The 22,877-nt window shown below is 39.5% G+C and overlaps 1 protein-coding gene across 2 annotated transcripts; it reads left to right on the forward strand.

Annotated features, from left to right (window-relative positions):
* Window positions 1-297: 297 nt before the first annotated feature.
* On the forward strand, window positions 298-22,417 carry MIER3 (MIER family member 3). Of its 2 annotated transcripts, none has more exons than XM_040090589.2 (13): window positions 298-373; window positions 1,027-1,051; window positions 3,215-3,360; window positions 5,155-5,289; window positions 6,671-6,791; window positions 8,988-9,073; window positions 9,262-9,334; window positions 11,371-11,522; window positions 11,987-12,068; window positions 16,081-16,175; window positions 18,000-18,127; window positions 18,316-18,461; window positions 18,547-22,417. In XM_040090589.2, exons 1-13 carry the CDS (start codon window positions 365-367, stop codon window positions 19,002-19,004), a joined length of 1,656 nt encoding a protein of 551 aa, XP_039946523.1. In that variant the 5' UTR covers window positions 298-364; the 3' UTR covers window positions 19,005-22,417. The 2 variants fall into 2 exon arrangements, with proteins under 2 accessions (XP_039946523.1, XP_039946525.1); XM_040090591.2 differs by having other exon boundaries at window positions 349-373; window positions 16,084-16,175; window positions 18,547-22,411.
* The last annotated feature ends 460 nt before the right edge of the window (window positions 22,418-22,877 follow it).

The following is a 22,877-nucleotide window of genomic DNA, read 5'->3' on the forward strand; positions in this document are numbered from 1 at the left end:
CGGGTCCGCTCCCGCTCGGCGCTCCCAGCCCGGGGTGTCAGAGTCACCCGGCTCCGGGCGCTCCCGAGCGCTCCGCCGGCGCTCCCGGCCGCCGCGCCCGCCGGCGGGGCGGGCGCCCTCTCCGGGCGGGGCCGGGCCGGGGCGGGCCGAGCGCCGTCGCCGGCCGGGGCGGCGCCGCCAGAGGAGGGTCTCGGCGGGTCCCGGCGCTCGCTGCCCCGCCTCCGCCGCCCCGCCCGGCCCGGCCCGGCCCGGCCCGGTCCCTCCGCGCCCGCACGGACGGTCCGGCGGGCCCGCGGCCGCCATTGGCTCACGGCGCCATCCGGGCACTCGGCGCGGCGCCGCCGCTCGGCCCCATCGTCCCAATATGGCGGAGGTGAGCGGGCAGAGCGGGCCGGGCGCGGGACTCGCCCGGCGCCCCGCAGGACCCCGCGCCCGCAGCGTCCCCGCGCCGTCCCGGCACCCCCGGGAGGCGTCCCCGCGGCGGCTCGGCGGGACCGACGGGGGCTGCGGAGCCGGGGCGGCGGAGCCTGCGCGACCAGGCCGTGGGGCGGGCGCGGTGCCGGTGCGCGGCCCGCGGGCGGCCGAGGGACAGCGGGACGCGCCGGCGGTGTCGCCGCTGCGGCGCGGGCCGCGGAGAACCGCCCGCGGGGAGGGAGGAGGAGCGAGCCCCGGGCTAGGAGCGGGGACGAGGCGGCGGCCGGTGCGGTCCGTGACACGTCCCTGCCGGCCGGGGCCGGTCCGGGGAGCGGGAGCGCCGGCCGGGCCTTGCGCGGCCCCGGAGGGGGGCCTTGTGCCGGGGGAGGAGGGACGGAGAGCGACAGGCGGGAGCGAGGGAAGGAGGGACGGGCCAGGGTGAGCGGGATGGAGCGGCCGCCAGGGCGGGACGCTGAGCCTGTGGCTGGAGGGGAGCGGGGAAACGCCGAGTGGCGGGGAAACGGGGCAGCTCCGACGGCTGCGTGAAGTGAAGGGCCCTGCCTGCTGCTGGGCCGCAGGGAGCCCGCTCTCATCTCGCTCTTTTCCCTGCAGGCTTCTTTTGGGAGTTCGAGCCCAGGTTCGTCCTCGCCCACCTCCTGCATCGGCACCCGGCCTGTCGCCCGCACGCCGCTCTCTCCTTGCTGCTCCTTCCCAAATTTATCCCCTCGTAGTTTTCCTAAGGCTTCGTGTGCACGCTGTTAACCACCTGCCAGGTTTTTAAGAGGAGATTTGCGCTGCGGAATCCTTCACTTAAGTCCAATTGCAGTTGGAAATTGTTAGGAGCCAAAAATGAAATCGAAGTTCTGTAGCACTTTTAAGTCAGCATCTCAGTAAAGTCACATAGCCTGGAGAGAGACAGCTTCTCTTGTTGCTGATAACTACAGGCTTGTTTAAATTTTTGACTCCTTGGTAATAACAGAAAATGTTTAAAATCATAACAACAAGTGATTTTTAAGGCAGTAACTAAATGCTGTTAAGTTTCTTTGGAATGCAGCCAAGCATCACTAACATCAGCAGGGCTATTCTCAAATATTTGGGGAACATATTTGCTTCTATGCAGATACACTCTGCAGTGTTTGTTATCATTTTTAACTGCTATGAAGTTTGCTGAGCTTCTATTTTTCAATATAGTTTTGTGTATTTTAAATGGGGTGTTGAACATTCGGAACTGCAAGAGAAATGGGACTTTTTAATGTCTGTGGAACAGAACTTCCCCTTAAGTTAGATGGAAAACTAGTTAGAAAAGCAATTAGAAGCAATAATCTTGAACACACCATAATAAGTATACGCTAGATTTAGCCAGTTGATACTTTCTTAAAACTTGAGCAGGATGTGATGGCCAACAGCAGGAGGATTAAACATATAATGTCATTTTTGGAACTGTAGTAGCATTGTTAGCTATGCTGAAAGTTCTTTGAGACCATAATATGAATAGCATGTGAATAAAAAGCATTTTTGGCCTGTATGTTTCTCTACGGTGTGATATTACAAACTTTGACACCTTTGTCTTAGGCAAGCTGAACAAATTCGATTACCTGCATGTGGAGAATGAATACTTAGTATAAATGATGAAAAATTGCATTCTTTAAGGTTCATGAGTGTTGGTATATACAGCTGTCTCAAGGCTGAAAGCAGTGCAAAGAGGAATATTGTATTATTTTTGAAGAGGGTTGAAAATTTGGAGCTATTCAAAACTTTTGTAGAAGTTCCTTGACAGAAGGATAGTTAGATAGTAGATAGTTCCTTTTCTTTGATGCTTGAAAACTAAGGATTGCAACAGAGCAATAGTATATAAGGGGAAACCAGAAGTGAAAGAGAAATATAGTGATAAGTCTTTTTTCTCCAACCTGAAAGCCATAAAGAAATGAACATTGAAAAGCAAAGCAACCTTGTAATTTGGTGATTCTTTACTGGAGAACACTGACTACTGATGCAGGATATTTTAATCTCAAAAACTGACTGACTCTAATAATAATCTTTCAAATGACAAAGTTCATTTAAAATAATAGTACTTTTTTGGATACATCTATCATCTTCAGTAATTAAAAAGCATCTGTTGGACCACACACTGGGTTGCTTTCACACTGGGTTAATTCATGTGATCCATTAGAAGCATTTTGTTATTTTTATTGTAATTTCCATAGTATTTCTTGAAATTCTTCTGTGTTTCTTCTTCTAGATCAAGTACTACAAATTAATTTTATTAGAAGACCCATTTGTGAGGCTAAAGCAGTTGTAAGAGAGTCTCACTTTATTTTTCTATTAGTAGGATGTGAATTAATAAACTAAGTTACCTGTTTGCCAGTGAAAAACTATGCTTGTTACCATACAAATCACATCAATAAAATCAGAATCTATAGATCACAGTCTTGCAGCTTCTGATATCTTTTGATGTGTGTGCTTTATATCTTAATGATGATTTCAGGGGTGTTTTGAACAAACTTTTATTCAGTACAATATTAATTTGAGAATGTACTCCCTGAAACTTAGTTTTGCTTGTTTAGGTACTTCTCCCTGCTATGCTTTTTGTAGCAAGGGAGAAAGATGTCCTAAAAATAAGGAAAGGAGAGCTCATCTAAAGCAGCTGAATTTGTCAAGTAGTTATGAATTTGTTACTCCACTGAGAGTTCTGACCCTCTTTGTAAGAGAATTCATGCCATTTGTTTTTGCCGGAATTTTATTTCATATGTTGGTTTAGGGGAAAATGTATCTCACATTAAGGTTTTTTTTTTTTTGATAGTTGGCTCTTTATCATCTGAGGATCATGACTTTGACCCATCTGCTGAAATGCTGGTACATGATTATGATGATGAGCGAACTCTTGAAGAAGAGGAAATGATGGAAGAAAGCAAAAATTTCAGCTCTGAAATTGAAGATTTAGAAAAGGTAAGAGCGACTCTCTCCCTTGTGAATCTCCATACATATTGTAACTTTTCTAGTGAAAAGAACATTCAACCTGTCCTTTAATTTATATTGTATAGTGCAGTTTTCTGCAAAAATTCATTTACAGTTTGTTTAAAAGAAAGGTTAGGATGTAGCAGTGCATCAGAAAAGGCTGAACTTAGCTTCTCAAAGGTATTGGTGCTCATATTTTTTTTTTTAGTAGGAGCACATATGCTTTGGTAGAGAAATCACTGACTAGGTTATAGAGGCCTGTCATCTAAGATCACCTGTATCTTGAAACTGTACATTTTGCATACTATTAAAATGACATCTAGCTGTGTTTCATTATGTTGATCAGATTTTACTTTTCCAGTATGCAGACAAACAATCCTGGTTTAGGCATGATGGGTCACATTAATTTTATATGTAAATGATATTTCTATGTCTTAGTTTCATCAGTTTAGTATTCAGTGGATGTACAAAATGATCAGTGTGCTCTTTGGCTTTTCCTATTCCATTTTACATTTCTTAATAAGAAGTTTTTCGTGTTTACTCCTCTTGTTCATCCGTGGCAGTGTACCACACATTCTAAATGCCTGCTGAGTGCTGGACACCCAGAAATTAATGCTGCTTGCATTACCATTTGGCGACCCACTTACACCACTCAGCATAATTGCAAGTTTTGGTCAACAGACCTCCAAAAAAGTGTGGTTTTTAGCATCAGATACAAGGCTGTGTTTATGTACTCCATGTTAAAACAAATTTTCTACCTGTGGAGTTGACAGTGTTTATACTCTTTTTTTTTTTTTTTTTTGTTGCCTTACTGCCTTTGCAATTGCAATTTTGCTGGTTATGAGCTTGCTATTATAGTAGAGAAAGTAGAGAAGCAGTTTGACAGGTCTGATGGTTTAAATGGAGGTTTTACTCCAAAAAAATTCTGTTACTGCTTCTATCATAGATTAAAGAAGAACTGAGAGACACTCATCTTAAAGACTTTATTACTTTAGATCCTTATTCTGGAAAGACTTGGACATGAGTTTCCATTCACCTATTCTGAAAAGTCTTTGCAGGTCTAAGACCTTGCCTGGCTAAAGAAAGAAAAGGAATTTAATCCGTGTATGAGTTCGGCAATAAATTTTTAGAGGTATAACTTTTAAAGGTGTAAATATTTGAAAACATTTTTCGTGCTCCAATGTCTTGAACCAGGTAATTTAAAAAAATCTTCACTGTTCATTGTTTTATTAATTGTATTAGGATGCAAGTATGATGATCGGTATTAAAATCATTTGATCAAAAGCTGTTGAAGACAGGTTAAAAATCAAGCCTTTCTCTTGATTTTTGCCTTTTCTTGGCTTTCTATTGTTACATTCTCAGTGGTTAATATAAAATACGTTGTGCAGGAGATGAAAGGAAGAGCTTAGAAGTTGTGTATTGGTTTACTTTTGTGGGAGTTTTCACATGTGCAGCTGTAGCCATGTAGGAGGAAAATCTTCAAGGTTTAAGATATATTGACAAATCAATCAGATAAGGAGCAAATTTTTAGTACCTACTCTTTAGTTTCATCCACTAAAATGTTTCCCCCAACACCTTGACAGAACTTCAGTATATGCCAGGAAGCATGTTTGTGAACTATTGTTATCATAGAATTGCAGTATTTTATACCTTCAATCATTCCTGCTCTCAGCTGAGATTTTCTTTGATTGCTTTTTATTTCTGTTCCACAAAATACAGTTCAGGCCTGAACTGTTTACAAGTAATTGACAATATGTTGAAGTGTTGTAAATCCTCTTGCATTAGGAAGGAAATATGCCATTGGAAGATTTACTAGCATTCTATGGCTATGAACCCACGATTCCAGTTATGCCAGGTTCCAGTGCAAATAGCTCGCCAAGTGAACTTGCAGATGAACTTCCAGATATGACTCTAGATAAAGTAAGTCAGAACCATTTTCACCTGAATTGTTGTTTAAAAGCAGAAATTACATGTCATACTCTCTTGATGTTACAAAATATGTATCTTTGTTAATTTTGATATACATTGTCACTCTGGGATCCTAGCTTTTCAAGGCTATTGGGCATCTAGTTCTAATAAAGATGTATAGCAACTTTATAGAGTGTCAATATATTAGTACAGAAGAAAACTAAATACATCAATAGTTCTTCTAAAACACATGCTAAGAACTTTTAAGTAGGAGGTTTTTTAGTTGTTTTGGGTTTTTTTAGTCCATAAGTGACATTTTTCGATAATATATGCGATGTCCAGAAATAACTCTGGCTTCCACCACACATCAAGTACCAAAAAATGATATGAAAATAACTTGAAAACGCACTCTTGAATTCTTTGGAATTTTATTTTCAAATGCATATATTTTAGAAAGGTCTCAGCTTTGGGGACTGAGAGATTGTTTTATGTGTAGTGACTATATGTGTTGCATTGGTGATAGATAACCCTGCAACTTCAGCCTTTGTGGTTTGCGAGTTAACTTTAAATTCTGAGATTTTATTCTGATTTTTGGCCACAAAGCATGTGCAGCTTGTAGTTGGGCTTAGGAAGTATGCAAGTAGTAAGTATATGTCTTTTTTTTTCCGGTGAGTATGATGTAATGGTAAACTACACAGAAAGAGGGATATAATGATGGCTCTGCACATCTGATTCTCATTAGGATTCACGATTGTGTTGAGGCTACAAAAATGTAGTCAGCTTGTTGTCTAATACAGTTCTTTTCCTTCCAAATCTCTGTCAGAGGGGTTCAAACACATCTGCTAGGGGAGGAAGTGTGCTTTTTCTTTCTTAATATTGTTTCTTTAACCTACAAAAATGTCAGATCTTTTTGGTGTTTTGTTATGGGGAAGTAGCCTCTCAGCAAAAGTCTACAAAAAACTTGGCCGGGTTTTTTTGGGATTTTTTTTTTTTTTTTGGCTTTTTCCCCAGAGTTTAGGAGCCAGTAGGTTTTTAAAGCTTCTGTGATGCAAAGAATGACAGAACACTAAGTATGTGAGGCAGTTTCTATTGGCGTTTCTTACTGGAACAAGTCAGAGGAACAGCTGAGATTGATGCTTGCAAAATTCTTGTGCATTTATTTTACTAGAAGACAGGGGAACCACTGTGTTTGACTCTGAAATAAATGGTTATATTCCTAAAGTTAGTAGGAGCAAAGTAACTTTTTATTTAAGGGAGTATGGTCTGCTAAATTTTTTTATGGTAGTGTAACTCAGTTTAATTGATGAGGCTTACAACTGGCTGAAGCTAAGTGCTTATCAGTCTATATTTTATAGTCACTCTGAGGTTTTATTTTTTTATTTTAATGATACAGGAGGAAATCGCTAAAGACCTCTTGTCGGGTGATGATGAAGAAACGCAGTCCTCTGCTGATGACTTGACACCATCAGTTACTTCACATGAGGCTACTGACTTCTTTCCTCGGCCACTAAGATGTAGGAAACCTAATTTTATAATTACTCAGAAAGTCATAGCATTATATATAGCTTCATACCTTAAAATATCAAAATTGAGGAGTACTACTCACTGTTGTTGAGAAACAGTGCTTTGCAGGATGCCGTACATGAACATTGCCTTCGGTTGGCATTACTGTGTCTTAAAATACTTGTATTTGGTTCTCTGCTCAAAGCACAAGTAAAATTAATTTCTCTATAAAGACAATGATTTCACAATCAGTAGTTAATAAAGTATTGAGGAACATCCTTCATGATTTTCAGTATGTTAGTGCATTATATGAACATGTAAGCCATTCTTTTAAATTAGTGTTTCTGTACTAAAATTTTTGCTGCTGCTTTTAAGCCAGTGACTTCTCCATGCAGCCTGTGGATGTGAACTGGGACACAGTGTCTTTGTGATTATTTCCCTTCACACATTCAACACTTTTCCACAGGACTTTATGGGATGAGCCAAAGTAGTTTTATATGGAATAGGGCCTGTAAACCCATGACCACCAAAATTTCACTGTCCATGGAGCTGTGATGGGAAAGAGCCAGTGGTTCAGTTACCCAGCCTGGATGAGATATTCCTCATTGCCTGTTGCATCTCATTTGTTCAGTGGTGTACTAGAATTAGGGTAGTATGGAGGACTTTTATCACAGTTCTAATTTGTCAAATATCTTAAGGTATTCCATGGGGGATTTCATTTTTTCAGAGGAGAGAGGGATAAAGGGATTATGCTGCCTCAGTCATGAGCAGTCATAGCCCTTTGCATGCTGCTGTCTGTTAAATGCAGGACATTTGTGTTGAAAGATACAAAAATTGTAATGCCCCTTTTTCAGTTAAACAAACTCTAAAACATGCTGGCACTTGTGAACTGTTAATGAATATGACATTTTAAGTGTGGCAGCTTCATAGGAAAATGTCTTTAGCCCCTCACCTGTACTGAGGATTAAGAAACCATCCTCTTGGTTCTCAGCTGTCATGGTTTTCTTTGAAAATGTTACTTTGTTAGAATATTAAGCTAGACATTTTAAAATCAAGTATCCACCATTTCAAGGAAAGAGATGTCGGTTCTCTGTGCTGTTGGCAGTTCCATCTTTTTTCTGGTCTCTGTACATTTCCCAGATTCTAAGATAACATTAAGTTTTAAGATATGCATAATCTAATATGTAACACAGACTGTTTCCTTAAGTTTACATTAATTGGGCAAAATAATTGCCTGTGATTGTCCAAGCATATTGTTCCATTCATTCAGTTTAGCCCTTTGCTTGCTACTTATAAAACCAAAAGGAGAGGGACTAGTGATTCTACTCACTAAATGACTACAGAAGACCCTCAGTCCATACAGTCATGGATATTGTCTCTGATGTTCATGATGTTTTAGTCATGATGAAGCTAAAATTTTAGCCCAGTTTATGAGTATGTTTTTTCTGAAGTTGGAGAATACAAAATAGCTATAATCCGGTCACAACTGTGGATTCCCTTCTCCTGGGGATTATACAACTATAAAAATAGAACTGCTTCACAACCCAGTACCACAGCATTTCAGATTCTGTGAGTTATTCTATGGAGTAATGTATTTGAATTGTTTGTAGGTCTCTGCTGTATTTCTTCTTAAGGGAAGGGGAAACAAAATTTAAAAAAAAAAAAGATTTAAGAGGAATAAGCAGTCTTTTGCTGTATTTTACTTATTCCATTTTGAGTTTCTTTCCTGTATCTTCATTCTGTGCTAAGGCAGCCTGGTTTAAAGGAATGTTTTGAATGCCGTTTAAAACTTCGGATGAAAGATTTTAGTAGGTAATAAAGGCAATCCTTCAGCTTTACTCTCTTTGTGATTAACTTGAAGCTAGCTCATAGCCCTGGAAGTTTTCTGGTTTTTCTCTAGGTATAAGCTTTTATTTGAGAAAATCAACAACAAAAAAAATGCATCTCATTTCCTTTTGACATTTGGAAATAAAGTAGATTGTGTCGTTTGCAATGATGATAAATGTTTCAGTTCCGCAGTATCAAAATTCAATGTGTTCTGACTTCATTCTAGTTTGGTTTTGCTAGAAATCTAGATCAACAAATGCACAATAAGTGTCTCCTTGAATGAAAGCAGGTGCTCCTTTCAAAAGTAAATGATATCTTGAAGTTCTGTGCTTGAACGGAAAACTCTTCATAGCTAAAAGCAAACTTATTTGTTTCTGAAGCAAACACCACGTGTGATGGAGATAAGGAATCTGATGGTGAAGATATAGAGGCAGACAATGGTAATTCATCTGAAGATTTGAGAAAGGTAATAATTATATTTTTTTAAAAGTTAGAACTTTTTGTTAAGAAAAATCCAGTAAGATTTTTAGTATCTAAAATTGTACTTTCATTCAAGAATTCTATGTTACATGCCAGGTTAATGACATTTTTTAATACTTCCACATACAAAATATTGTTAAAAACTTTTTCTCTTCATTTCTATTACATTTGCAGGAAATAATGGTTGGCTCACAGTACCAGGCTGAAATTCCAGCTTACCTTGGCAGATGCAATGATGATGAGAAGGGTATGTTGTTCTAATTGGTTTACTTCTTATTTTATGTTTATATACAGCACATAGGAAAAATGTTTGAATTTGTAAGGTCAATTCAATTACCTAGCTAAAGTCTCAGAGACCATTAAAAAAACGATACTAGAAAATTGAAGTAGCGCAACTGTATACTTATATGTCAGAAGTGTGAGACTTCAACTTGGAGAGGACATTCTTAAGAGACAAAATTGAGAGTGTTAATTCTAAGTGTCTGGTGATACTAGGTGTCAACTAACTGTGGGTCAAGAATGAGTACTCCTGTTGGAGAATCATAGCTAGTCTATGAGCATGTAACTTAATTTACATCGAAGATGTTCAAAACAGTCTTTTTCCTTGCTTGTTTTTTTTGGCAGGTAAAACCATATGAGTTACCAAATTGGTATGGAAAACAAAGCAATGAAGCTATTTTAAACTTCCTTCTATAGGTCCTGTTATACTGTCTCTTAAAAATGTGGTGTTTTAAACATTATGTTACTCCAGTGCAAATTTAGGTTAAAAATTGCAGTAGTTCAAGTGTGGAAGAAAGAGCCTTTATTTAATAGAGTTTTATGTTGTTTCTTTAGAAACCTAGCACATATAGCTGTAGAATTAAAAATGCAAATAATGCAAAAAAATTTGCTCATGGTTGGAACAGCTATGAAATTAAGAAATGGGTAGGGTGATATAATAATAAATGAAGGGCATTCTGTGGGTTTTTTTCAGTGAATTTTTGATACTCTGTAAGGTGCTTGTGTTCTTTAACATTTAAGGGGTATATGATTTGAAAGAATTGTATTGAGTTTTTTCAATACTGTCACCTGCTCTTTTGAGGAATAATCCTTTGCAATAGGGAAGAAGAATTGTCTGGTAGGGATGGAGCTGGAAGCATTAGGATGTGAATATCTCTTGTGTTGCTTAAGATCTAGGAAAGCCTCAAATTTTTTAAGATTCAAGGATGATGCTAATGGGTTGCAAGAAATGAAGGAGTAAGGACTGGATTTATGTGGGTAGTTCTTCTACTATTTCCACATCTTGACTTCTCCTCAGCAAGAACTAAGGAAGTTCTTACTACCCGAGGATGACCAAGGAGGGGTTCATCTGACAATTGTCTCCCTAATGAGCTGTGAGAACCAGTGAAAGTCTTGTCTGATAGCATGGCCAAGAGCAGAGCGGTAGCTCCCAGATCAGAGAGCTCAAGGAGAATCTTCCAGCAAAAAGCACTGTGTTGTGTTCGTTGATAAAGCTGAAGAGGAGTGTCACCAGCACTCTGGAGGGTTGGCTTGGTTGTAGGGGTGGAGGATTCTGTGAAAGCCTTTTTCTGTATGCCCTGAAGAGTTATCGATGACAAATAGGGGCTTACATTTGTGCTATGTAGTTCAGCTACTAGAATTGAGCTAGAAGGCAGTTCTTCACTCCTATAAACTTTACACTGCAACATGTCTGTCTGAAAGCTTTCCTTCTTGTTAAGCCATAGAAGAACTTTCAGAGGCATCATTTTATTCCTTACCTTAGCCTGATGTTTCCTGTTTTAGGAGAGCTTTGAGTATCTCCATCTTTTGTGCTGTAACAACCATTATGATTCTGTGTTTGAATGAAATAACTCAATTTCTATATTGCCAGGAGAGTACATGAAACATGATGTGCAGTGGTAGTCACATCTATTGATCAGAGTGAAGGATTTGTAATTTAATCTAGTATTGAAACATAGGCACAGACTGACAAAGATTCAGGTCAGCTCTGTGGAAGACTCTGCATTCTAATCACTTAAAGCATTCAACACATCAAGTTCATAACAGCATTCAGTTGCTATTGAACGGAAAAACAAATCACCATTTTGCTGTATAGATTGCCATTCTGTTATGTAATTTTTGGCAAATTGTAGTTGAAAATTAATAAATAGCCAAAGTGATCTGCAGTTTGAAAGTGGTATGATCATGCTTGATTTGACCTGTTCCCTGTATTTGTGAGATAGCTTTTAAAGTTACAGCCTTAAAAATGTTTTACCTGGCATGAATGGATTTCTGTTTTATTAGCTTATGAAAATGAAGACCATTTACTTTGGAAACCTGATGTGATCTCAGAAAGTAAAGTTAAAGAATACCTTTTTGAAACCTCCATAAGAACAGGAAATGAAAAAATGATTGGCAGAATTCCTGAGGGACTACATACACGGGACAATGAACAAGTAGGTTTTATATCCTGTTCCATTTGTGACACAACACTTTGTAATTAACATGTGGTCTCCTTCTCTGCTTTATAATAAAAGGCACCACTACGCAATGTCTTCATTCCTTAGTTGGATATTATAGGGTCAAGATCTTACTGAAAATTCTTAAGCACGTGCTTAAAAATCTTGAGTATTTGAATCTTGGCAGCCTTGTGATCTGTGATGTTTCTGACTGTCATACTGTTGACAAATTCAGGCTTTTTAATAATTGCATGTAATGTTTTACTTTTTTCTTAGCAAAATCTTGCCTCAGCTTTTTGGGTGGTTTTGGTTCTTATTTTTAATATTTCATCATATATAAAGATTTATTTATTTATTTATTTATTTTTCGCTAGATAGGTTCACTGGAAGACTAGTTTTGGTGATCTAGATTGGATATTAGAAAACTTTGACTCTTTTTAAAGACTATTTTTATTTTCTAGGCGCTGTATGAACTTCTTAAATGTAGCCATAATGTTAAAGAAGCAATCGAGAGATACTGCTTAAATGGAAAGGCATCTCAGGGTAAGAAAATATTTGATTTTTCAGAAAAGTGTGGTTAAAAAAAAAAAGGTGATGTGGAAAATCCTTGAGTAGGATCAAGCACACCCCTGTCAAGATGACTTTAGCACAAATTAGTTATAATCTGACAGCCAGTTGGAAGTTCTGCTGCAGAAGTTTGCAGTTTGTAGAAAGGCTGAGGATTTGCTTTTGACCTTCCCTTCTTTTCTTCCTGCATTGGAAAATAGTCTTCCATCTCGTTCGTCCTTTTTATTTATTAATCCCCTAAATGAAAACCAGAGTCTGTCATTTAACAAAGGTGGGGTTTTGTCCTTTATTTTCGTGTGTGTATTGTGTGAAGTGGAATGGGTTATGAGCTCGGCTATAAGTTGATATTCTGGCAGATAGCCCTCTGCTCAGGACCAGATCCAGAGGGAAGTTGAATGTATGTAGTTTGGGTGCTGCGAGAGACAAGTGTCTCCCACAGTGGTTGAATGCCGGCTGGCACCTTAAGTACCACACAGCTGCTCACTCACTCACTCCTGCCCCACCACCTCCTCTCCTGGTGGAGACGAGAATTAGAGGAAAAAAGTAAAACTTTGGGTTGAGCTAAGACCAGTTTAATAATTGAAGCAAAAAAAGAATATAGTAGGAATACTAATGATACTGATGACAATAATAATTGTAATGAAAGGGAGAGACAGAGGGATAAAACCCCCAAGAGGTGAGTGATGCACAGTGACACAGTTGCTCAGCACCTGCTGACCGATGCCCAGCCTGTCCCTCAGCAGGGCCTGGCCCCTCCCAGCCAGCTCCCCCCAGCTCACACCCTGCCCGTGTCGGTCTGTGTGTGGAATATCCCTTTGGCCAGGTCGGGTCAGCTCTCCTGGCCCTGCTCCCACAGCCTCCTGGGCACCTGATTGCTGCAGAGCATGGGACACTGAAATGTCCTTAACTGCACAGTTTGGCACCAACTAAAACATCATGTGTTATCAGTATTACTCTCATGTGGGATCCAAAGCATGGCACTGTGTCAGCTACTAGAAAGAAAGTTATCTCTGCCAAAATCAGGACACTAAGATCAAGCTGAAGGGGGCAGTAAGGACTGTAAGAAGAATGCTTTAAAAAACTTGATGTACACAAAGAGATTGTGTAGACCTTAAAGTATCAGCTGCAGGGCTGTATCCTAAATCCAAATCTAAATCTAAATTCTCTGGAATTTAGATTTATGTTTCAGGATTGAAAAATACCTCTGTCCATTTGTGGCTTAGAGGCCAAAATTCCATCCTAAGGACTACTACTCCTTACCCATACCCCATCCCCAAGTTTGAGTGGAATTGTTATATCCTCATTAAAATGGTAAGGGATAGATAGATGGAGGAGTAAGGCATAGTAGATGAGGGAGAGGCTGTGGATGTTGCCTACCTAGAGGCTTCAGCAGTTGCCTATCTGAGGCACCACAGGCTTCCGTAAAGCCTTTGACACCATTTCCTACAGCATTGTACTGCAGAAGCTGACAGCCCATGGTTTGGACAGGTGTACTCTTCACTGGTGTAAATCCATCTGGATGATGGTAAATGGAATTACATCCAGCTTGTGTGTTCTCCAGGGTTCACATTGTATTGGGGGCAGTTCTGTTTAGTATCTTCATCAATGTTGTGGATCAAGTGCACTGTCAGTCCATTTGCAGGCAAAACCAATTTGGGTGGGAGTGTTGGTCTGCTGGAGGGCAGGAAGGCTCTGCACAGGGATCTGCCCAGGCTGGATCCACGGGCTGAGGCCGATGGTGTGAGGTTCAACAAGGCCCAGGGCCGGGTCCTGCCCTTGGGTCACAGCAGCCCCAGGCAGTGCCACAGGCTGGGACAGAGTGGCTGGAAAGGACCTGGGGGTGCTGGTGCCAGCAGCTGAACGTGAGCCAGGGTGTGCCCAGGGGCCAAGAAGGGCAATGGCATCCTGGCCTGGATCAGCAATGGTGTGGCCAGCAGGAGCAGGGCAGGGATTGTCCCCCTGTGCCGGGCACTGGTGAGGCCACACCTCGAGCGCTGTGTCCAGGTCTGGGCCCTCAGTGCAAGAAAGACACTGAGGTGTGGAGTGAGTGCAGAGAAGGGCAACGGAGCTGGGGAAGGGTCTGGAGCACCAGTGCTGTGAGGAGCAGCTGAGGGAGCTGGGGGTGTTCATCCTGGAGAACAGGAGGCTCAGGGGTGACCTTGTCACTCTCTACAAATGCCTAAGAGGTTGTGGCCAGGTGGTGGTTGGCTTCTTCTCCCAGGTAACCAGTGACAGGATGAGAGGAAATGGCCTCAAGCTGCAGCAGGGGAAGTTTTTATTAGATATTACAAAGAACTTCATGGATGGTATTGTTAAACACTGAAAGGGATTTTCCAGTAAGGTGGTGAAATCACTGTCCCTGGGGATGTTCAAGAAACGACTTGATATAAGGCATTTAGTGCTGTGGTCTACTTGACATGGCGGTGTTTGATCAAAGGTTTGGCTTCATGATGTAGGAGGTCTTTTCCAGTCTTAATGATTCTATGATTCTCTAATGTTGTCAGTGTTTGTCTCTTAGAGTAGCCATCATACTGTGATCTACTGTACTTGCTGAAGCTCACTACTGTTCTCAGTATGGAAATCAAAAATACACCACTGCCAGACAAGTTTCTTAACAGTAAGACTTTACACAGGGGTATTTTTTCCTCTTCAAAGGTTGAGAACTCTGTAGTAAGGAATACAAAATTGATGGGACTGAGAAAGAAAAGAATAGCTGTGCAGTGGAGTGATTATTGCTTTCATCTGGGAGCAGAAGGATCTTGTTTTCAGTGTCTGCTTCCAGAGATACTTTGAAATGTGTGAATGCATTTTCCCCCACTGGCTTTAAATGTTTGTTGAGTGGAAACTTTTGGGATCACCATTATGAATGTAAGAAATCTGAAAAATCCCTCCTTACTTATATATATACACAAAGGTACAATCAAGATACGAAATTAAGAAGAGTCTTGAATGATTTTTGTTGTCATTTGTCAAACCAAAATCTAGTTTTAGAAAATGCAGATTTAATCATTAACATCAACAACAACAAGAAGAGAAGTTTCTCCTTAAGAGACCTGAAGGGGTTAGAAGAGATCTGTGCCTCCTTAGGACCAGGTGGTTATTTGTTTTTTTCTGTATTCCCAGATATCCCATATTTTTCAAAAGCCTGGATCATGTTGAGTGTAGTCCCAGTCAGTTTGTCCTATATGGCTTCCTGATCTAGGTTTAGTGCTGCGGCACTCCTCCATGGTGCATTGTGCCTTTTCCAGAAGTGCACTACCTCACCAGGGTGTTTAGGAGATCAGGCAAGGTGTTGTATGTTCTGGGCAGTCTGTCCTGTGCTGGATCCCTTGGCTGTCTGTGTCAGGTTGCAATTGCCCTCCTGATGACAGTTCATCCCACCCTGTTTCTCAGCTGTGATTTGCCATGCACCAGGGTTGGCATCCAGGCTGGTGGTTGACTCCTGGGTAAGACGTGGCCTGGACTGCTGAGTGCCTGGGAGGGTGTGGGCCTAGCACTGCTCCTGTGGTTGGCACAGCAGGGCTGGGCTCTATCAGGCCTTCTTGTCTCTGATGCTCACTCAGTCAGAACAAGGCCATCCGTCAAAACAGGATTTTCCTTCACTCCTTTTTCCAGCAACCGTTGTTCCTTGTGCCCTGTGTAACAAGAAGTATTGAGAAAAATCATCACACTTACCACCTCAGTGATGTTATCAAACACTATTTTTTGATGACAGACTTATTAAGAACAATAAACCTTTGAAATATCTTTTGCCTTCAAGGATGAAAGATTTCTGAAATCAAACTCTTCTAAATCATTCTTTGTAAAGAAGAATGTTAAATTTCAGGTAGGATAGTTTCTCAGTAGGGGAAATAGCATGGATCTAAATAACTGAATTACTTTTTTTTAAAGAATGCATTTGGATATTCATCCATTAGGAACAAAAATTTTATTATTTGTAAAAGGTTAGTGAAATTGAATTTCTCATGCTACCTTTATAATCGTCTAGAAGAGATGACAGCATGGACAGAAGAAGAATGCAGAAGCTTTGAAAATGCACTTCTGATGTATGGAAAAGACTTTCATCTCATACAGAAAAACAAGGTTGGTATTTTAGAGTTAAATGGAAGAGCTGGTAAATTGTATGATACGTGAAGACAATCTGTTTGTCAGAAGCCGTACAGAAGAGGGAAATAAGAACCATATTAAAATAAATTTGGCATTTTAGAGCTAATTTTTCCTTTCTTTGAGCTAATATTTCCAAATGTCATTGGAAATACTAGGCATTGTGAGATGAGTCAATATGTTGTCTCTGAAATCAGCTTAAGTTGACATTACTTCTCTTTATGCATGTGCATTACAATTCAATTTAAATTTGTGCCTTTCCTGGAACAGTATTTCTATACCATGGCTGTAGGAGGGGAGAATGCATCTTTGCCTAACTTCTTGTGTCACTAGAAAGGCGCAAGTTTACAGAATCAGGCTGATTTCTTTGTTTTCATGAGGTTTAGTCATCCATAATATTCTCCTTTCTGAGCAAAAAAGGAGTTCTAAGCTTGGTTTGGATTGCTTTGATTGACTCCTCTGTGCCTGAAGTACAGGGTTTTTTGTTATTTCTATGAAAAAGCAGTAGTTGACAACATCAGTGTTTCCAAATTTCCTTTATACCTCCTTAATGCTTTTGATACTACACTGAAGAGGTTTTTTCTTTAGGAGTCTGGTGTTTTTATTGTATTTCAGGTGAATATTATAGAGTTGTGGCTGCTGTTCAACAACAGTCTCCTGGTCTTGCCCAATACCTGGTTTAACCCATCCTAAATAATTTGGATAGTTCAGATTTTAAATGGACTTTACAAATAAACATTAACGCATCAGAGACTATAAATATATTTTCCAACATGGAACAGAGCACAGGTGTTGATATGTCTGTCACTATGGACCAGAATTTGTCAAAGAAATCAACTGGGGTTTTTTTTCCCAGGCAAAAGGCAAAGTTTAGGGAAAGTTCTGGGATCCAGCATAAGGCAATGTCACTTGTATACAGCAAGTGTCAGCTAGACAAGATTTAGTGTGTCGGGGAGTTTAACAAGATGTGTTTCCTTATCACTGCAGTGCAAAGCTTTGTTAACTGGGACTTTATGCATTAGCGTATGGACACCTGTTAATTTCCTCCCCTTCCTGGTTTGTCTGTGCCTAAATTAGCAAGGTTTACTACTGCACCCAAGGCATTTTGGATTCACCACTGATGTTTCTGTATGTTTGAAAACACTCAAATATATTTTACTGCCAGACTGGATTGGATAGAGTTGTATATTGGATAGAGTTGTAAAACTGGAACTGTGGGTGATGTGATGATGATGTTTCTGCATCAAAAAGCAGATAGAAGTGGAAGTAATGACTTTTTCCTCCAAGAATCTGACTTCACATAGCCCTTCCATTTTGGGGGAAGAGACAAAGAGTTAACATAGGTCAAAATGAGTCTTTTTCAGTCCTTTATACCTTCTCAACAAGAGTACAGTTTTATGTAAGTATTTACAATTGCAGTTTGACAACTCTGTTGCCAAAGCCTTCACAGTCACGAACTTTCCCCAAAGGAATATGTACCCAGCGTCTTTTGTGCTTCTCTCCTCTTAGATCATTCATTTGCTCAGCTTTTTCCATCATAAGAGAGGGTATATCTTACAGTTTTAAAAATGTTTATGTAATATAAATATTTTAGATGTAGATAGTTCCCATCTAGTTAAAAAAAAAATCCAGTAATGCATTGAGTAGAACAAATGTAATACTTGAAACTGTAGGTCTGTGTGAAGTCTGGAAAGATTTGTTCTCTAACAGTAAAAACTAACAATATTGCAGGAGTGGGAATTGGGAAGATGACAAAGCCTAAGTCTTTGCATTAATCTTGTCAATTCTTCTTGTTGACTTTAGGTAAGAACTAGAACAGTTGCTGAGTGTGTGGCTTTCTACTATATGTGGAAAAAGTCGGAACGTTATGATTACTTTGCTCAGCAAACAAGATTTGGAAAGAAGAAATATAACCATCATCCAGGAGTTACGTAAGTTAAATGTTCTTGGAATGTATTTTCTGTTGCAAATCATAAATGCAGAAGACATCCCCCCCAGCCCACTTCTGTTATTGCACTGTAAATCTTCAGTGGCTGCGGCAACTGAAATTAAATCTATCATCATTTATAGGTCTTGCTTTCCAGTTATATAATACATTATGGATGCAATATTCTTTTAGGGACTACATGGATCGTTTGGTAGATGAAGCAGAATCCCTTGGCGGAGCAGTGCATTCTTCAGCCTTAACATCTAATAGTCGAACTGAAACTATTCCTGATCAACAGCTAAGCATTCTGAACTCTATCACTGCCAATGAGTTGACAGGTAAATCAAGAAAAAAAAAAAATTACCTTGGTTAGAACTACACAAACAACTATTTCATTTGCATTTGTGTTCATCTGTTTTCCAGCACTGACAAACAGTGTAGCTACAGTCTGCCACACTTCCGATGTGAACTGCCTGGATGATGCTTTTCCTCCCATGGACAGCTTACCCCGAGCACCAGTTAATCATGTGCCTGTTGGAACAGAAGAATTGCTTAACTTGCCTAGCAACGGTGAAAGTGATTGTTTTAATTTATTCGAGACTGGCTTTTATCACTCAGAGCTAAACCAAATGAACATGTGCAGTGAGGAGGCAGAAAGACCTGCAAAGAGATTGAAAATGGGGATTGCTGTCCCAGAATCTTTCATGAATGATGTCTCTGTAAATAACCTAGGTGTGGACTTTGAGAACCACACACACCACATTACCAGTGCCAAAATGGCTGTTTCAGTGGCTGACTTCAGCAGTCTATCTGCAAATGAGACAAATGGTTTTATCAATACCCACACTCTCCATCAACATGCTGCCCTTCATTCAGAATGACTGTGGAAAACTAAACAAACAGTGGGTACTTTATGCAGTAGTAAACTTGATGGGAACTATCAGGTTTGCTTAGTCTTTCACTGGAAGTTTGAACTTTATGACATCAGTGATGTCTTTGTATGTATAGAACTATATCTTGATTTATCAAGAGTAATTTCTTTTTTCAGTCCATAAATGTGGAAATGTCATAGGATGTGTGGCAGAGTTTGGGACTAAGAGAACTCTGTGGTGCAGCTTTAAGCTCTGCTTCATTTTTTTTTTTTTCCTAAAGCCTGTAGACGGAGGCCGCCGTTTCAAAACCAGCACAGAAGTTCTGAACAGATTGGAGTGGCTTTTTTAGTCTAAGTTATTTTTGCTGTAATGGATGCAGTGGAATAACAATGTTTACAGGTACCGATCTTGATCCCTGCTCAATGTAGCATTCCCCCCCCCCCCCCTTATAAAGGCAGGGATGGGTTTCTTTATTTTAAACTGCACAAACATACAAGGATGTTTTTTAAAAGGAACCTTCTCTCATGTGATACTAAACTAGAGCACTTCAGTTTACAAAACAGCAAATTCATGTTGGTGGAAGCTAGCACAAGGGACTTAAGATGAGCGAAGTGAAGATCTACACTTGAATGCTGTTGCAAAATTAAAGGACATGGCTACCTTACACAGAAGTAATCATGCTGCCATAGACGTCTGTGTACTTTAAACTTAATGGTTTAAACAGATGAGTTTTAGGCTATAGTGTATTTGGATGGTGTTTTGTCCACAACTTTGAAGAGTAATGCAATCGTGTACCTTAACTTTCCTAAGGCAGCTGATATATAAAGCTACAGTCTGCACAGCTTAGGATTTACCACTAAACAGTCTACATTTGGAAGGCATCTTAAGTTGTTTGGAGCACTGCAGTTCAAAGTGTTACAGATTTGAGGGACTATCTAGTTTATGTAGTAATAGTGGAACCTTGAAGTACATGCTTGAAAGTTTTTATTTAGCGTGGATTGCATTTATTTGTTTTGGCAAGTCATTGGCTTTAAAAGGGCACTTCACTTCCTTGGTCAAATAGTAAAGGATGAGTAAAAATGCATCCCATAAAAGCAACGATTTAACTTCATTACATTTTTTTTTTTTTTTGAACCTTGAGTGCAATTTAGCTATCCAGGATGTTTGTCTTGCAGATGTTTGTTCCAGTTGCTACAGGAACCAAGCATAGTATTGGCTTGTGACATGTCGTAGCATACAACCTGCAGGTTGTTCTAATGAAAGCCTGATCCTCACTTCAGTAGGATTACCCCATCCTTCCATAATTTTTCTTTGCACTGTTTGTATTACAAATTTAATTGCCACTAATTTGTTTTCATTATTCAAGCTATTAAGTTTGCATTACTGATAGTTTTAATAGTTGCTTCAAGGTTGTGCTGAGTAATTAGAAAGTAGTGACTTTAATATTTGAAAGGGAAGAGGGTATTTATTTTGCATACTGTGAACTGCATTGACATCCCAAGTTTCAGATGCAGCATATGGAGTTTTCTTTACAACATTTTAATGAAGATTGCTTTGTTTATGCAATGGCACATTTATCATATTAAAAACAAATTAGTTTAGCACAGTGGACAAAAGTAGGTATGATTTTGTAATCAATTCTTAACTTAAACATCTGAAATATTTAACTTTAGTAAGTACACAGTAAATAACGGGTAGCCTTGGCCCTGTGTTGTACTCTTGACATTTTTAGCCAAGTTCTCAGCTTCTTACTGCTGTGTTTTGTGCTGAACTTTATACGTTGTTTCTTTTGTTTATGAATCAGCCCATTTTAAGTAATTTTGTAAAATTCTGGCCATAATCTTCCATTGCTATACATTCAAGTTTATCTGTGGGTTTACAGTGAGTGGCTGGCCCATATAAAAATCATACAAAGATGACTGAATGCTTTTACCAGTTGCACTTAAATGAACATGCCCATTTTCATTAGTTGATGCAGTAATATACTCAGTTTATCTATGCATTGCTGGGCTCTTAATGTAGGCAGGGACTTGTCTAAGGTTTGGGTTGTCAGCAAGTTGAATGGACACTTTAGTTATTTAATAAAGACTTTGACCAAAATTCAGAAAATGATAGGAGAGAAGAATTATTTCTGGGTAGTCTAATATAAATGCTGATCTTATTTAGCCTGTTGGCTAGCTAGCTGGTATCGTTTACTTTTAATTCCTTGTTAAAATGAGGCAATAATTTGCAAGATTTCGTAAATATGTAAATTCTTCATATCTTTTTAGATATCTCTTTCAATATTTTCTGACTACTTCTGTGTATAGTAACATTTTTGTGCATGCTTGATGTGACATTCATAAATTTGTACCACTATGACTTTATCCATGTAAAATAGCTATTTATTGAACTTTACTTTTAAAAGCTGGACTTACTTTTTTTCTCTCAGTTTAAACATTTAAATGGAGAACTTGTTACTGTTTATTAAAAGAATTGTGTTTTAAAAGTGAGCATGGATATAACTGAATTGCAACCATATGAAGACATTACAATGCCTTGGCTGTTACACAGTGAAGCACAATTCTTGTAACAAACTGTGATGAATTCTTTGTCCTTTGCCACGTGTTTTCTTCATACAAACAAACCAAAAAATCCATAATGGGCAGTTGCAGTGTTGGTAAATGTATCGTTTTTATGTACAGGGAATCTGAAGAGGGTAGCAGATTCATGTAGAAGTGTAACTGGTGCTGTGATTATAGCAATACCACAGTTGGTCACACATCATCTTCCCATGCTAGGTTCTTAAGTGTTTAGTCTTCCTCTTGTAATGCTCAAACTGCTGAATTTACTTGAAGGATGTACAATACTGTTTGAAGAACATGAAATTGTGTACAATTAGGTCAGTGAATTGAATTAGGTCAGCAATTGAAACTGAGAGTCAAAAATATAGGAAAACTTCAGTTCAAGTAGGACGCAGTGATAGTACTTAATTTAACCAAAGTCTCTAACGAGTATTTCTACTTTGAATGTAAACTAATGGATAAACTGACCAACAGGGACGCTATTTGCCCAGCATTACAAGCACATTGTCTACAGACAGGGAAATTAAATACAGTAATTTGTAAGATAATGACAATGTTACTATTTTTATTATTCCTATTTTTCATTGAAAGAAGGAGGAAGATACTATCAATTGTACAATAAAGTAGGAATGGTTATAGTCTTCCTAATAAAATAGAGATTCCAGTTATTCTCAGTTCAAAGTAACTACCCTGTGCATAACAACAAATCAAGTGACAATCGGAACATGTTTTAGTATCAGATGTTCAAGAGGAAGTCGCTGTTGTTGCATTGGTTTTAATATTTGTACATAAACACTGATTTTTTTGAGCATTATTTTGTATTTGTTGTACTTTAATACCTGGTGTACAGTTCCAGAAATAAATGTCTGGAAACCTTTCTTTATTTGTAAAGCTCCTCATGCATCTGCACTGTGTTTGCTACTTCATTTCCAGAGATACTTAGCAGTAACTATGAATGCACTTCTAAGAACTGTGGGTACTACCAAAGCACATGCTGCCATCTACCTGGTGGTGCACGGAGGAGTGAAAAATGCAGCAGGCAGTGATGCAGGTAGCTTATGAGTAATAGTTTCCCTCAGCCTTTTGAAACATTATTATGTTATTATTATTATGGCTAAAGTATAGCAAGTCTCAGATCGGACCTAATGTAGCTTCAAAGTAACACTTTGCAGCAGTGTCACCCGGTGTTCTAAATATACCTAAGCTGTGGGGAGCGAGCACGTACCTGTTCTCTGGGGAAAGAAAACTCACCCAAATTCATAAATCCATGTCAAGCTTGATTACAGCTGTGAATACAAAAATTTTACTTGGCTTATGC

This window comes from Hirundo rustica, chromosome Z (assembly GCF_015227805.2).
Source record: "Hirundo rustica isolate bHirRus1 chromosome Z, bHirRus1.pri.v3, whole genome shotgun sequence".
Classification (NCBI taxonomy): domain Eukaryota; kingdom Metazoa; phylum Chordata; class Aves; order Passeriformes; family Hirundinidae; genus Hirundo; species Hirundo rustica.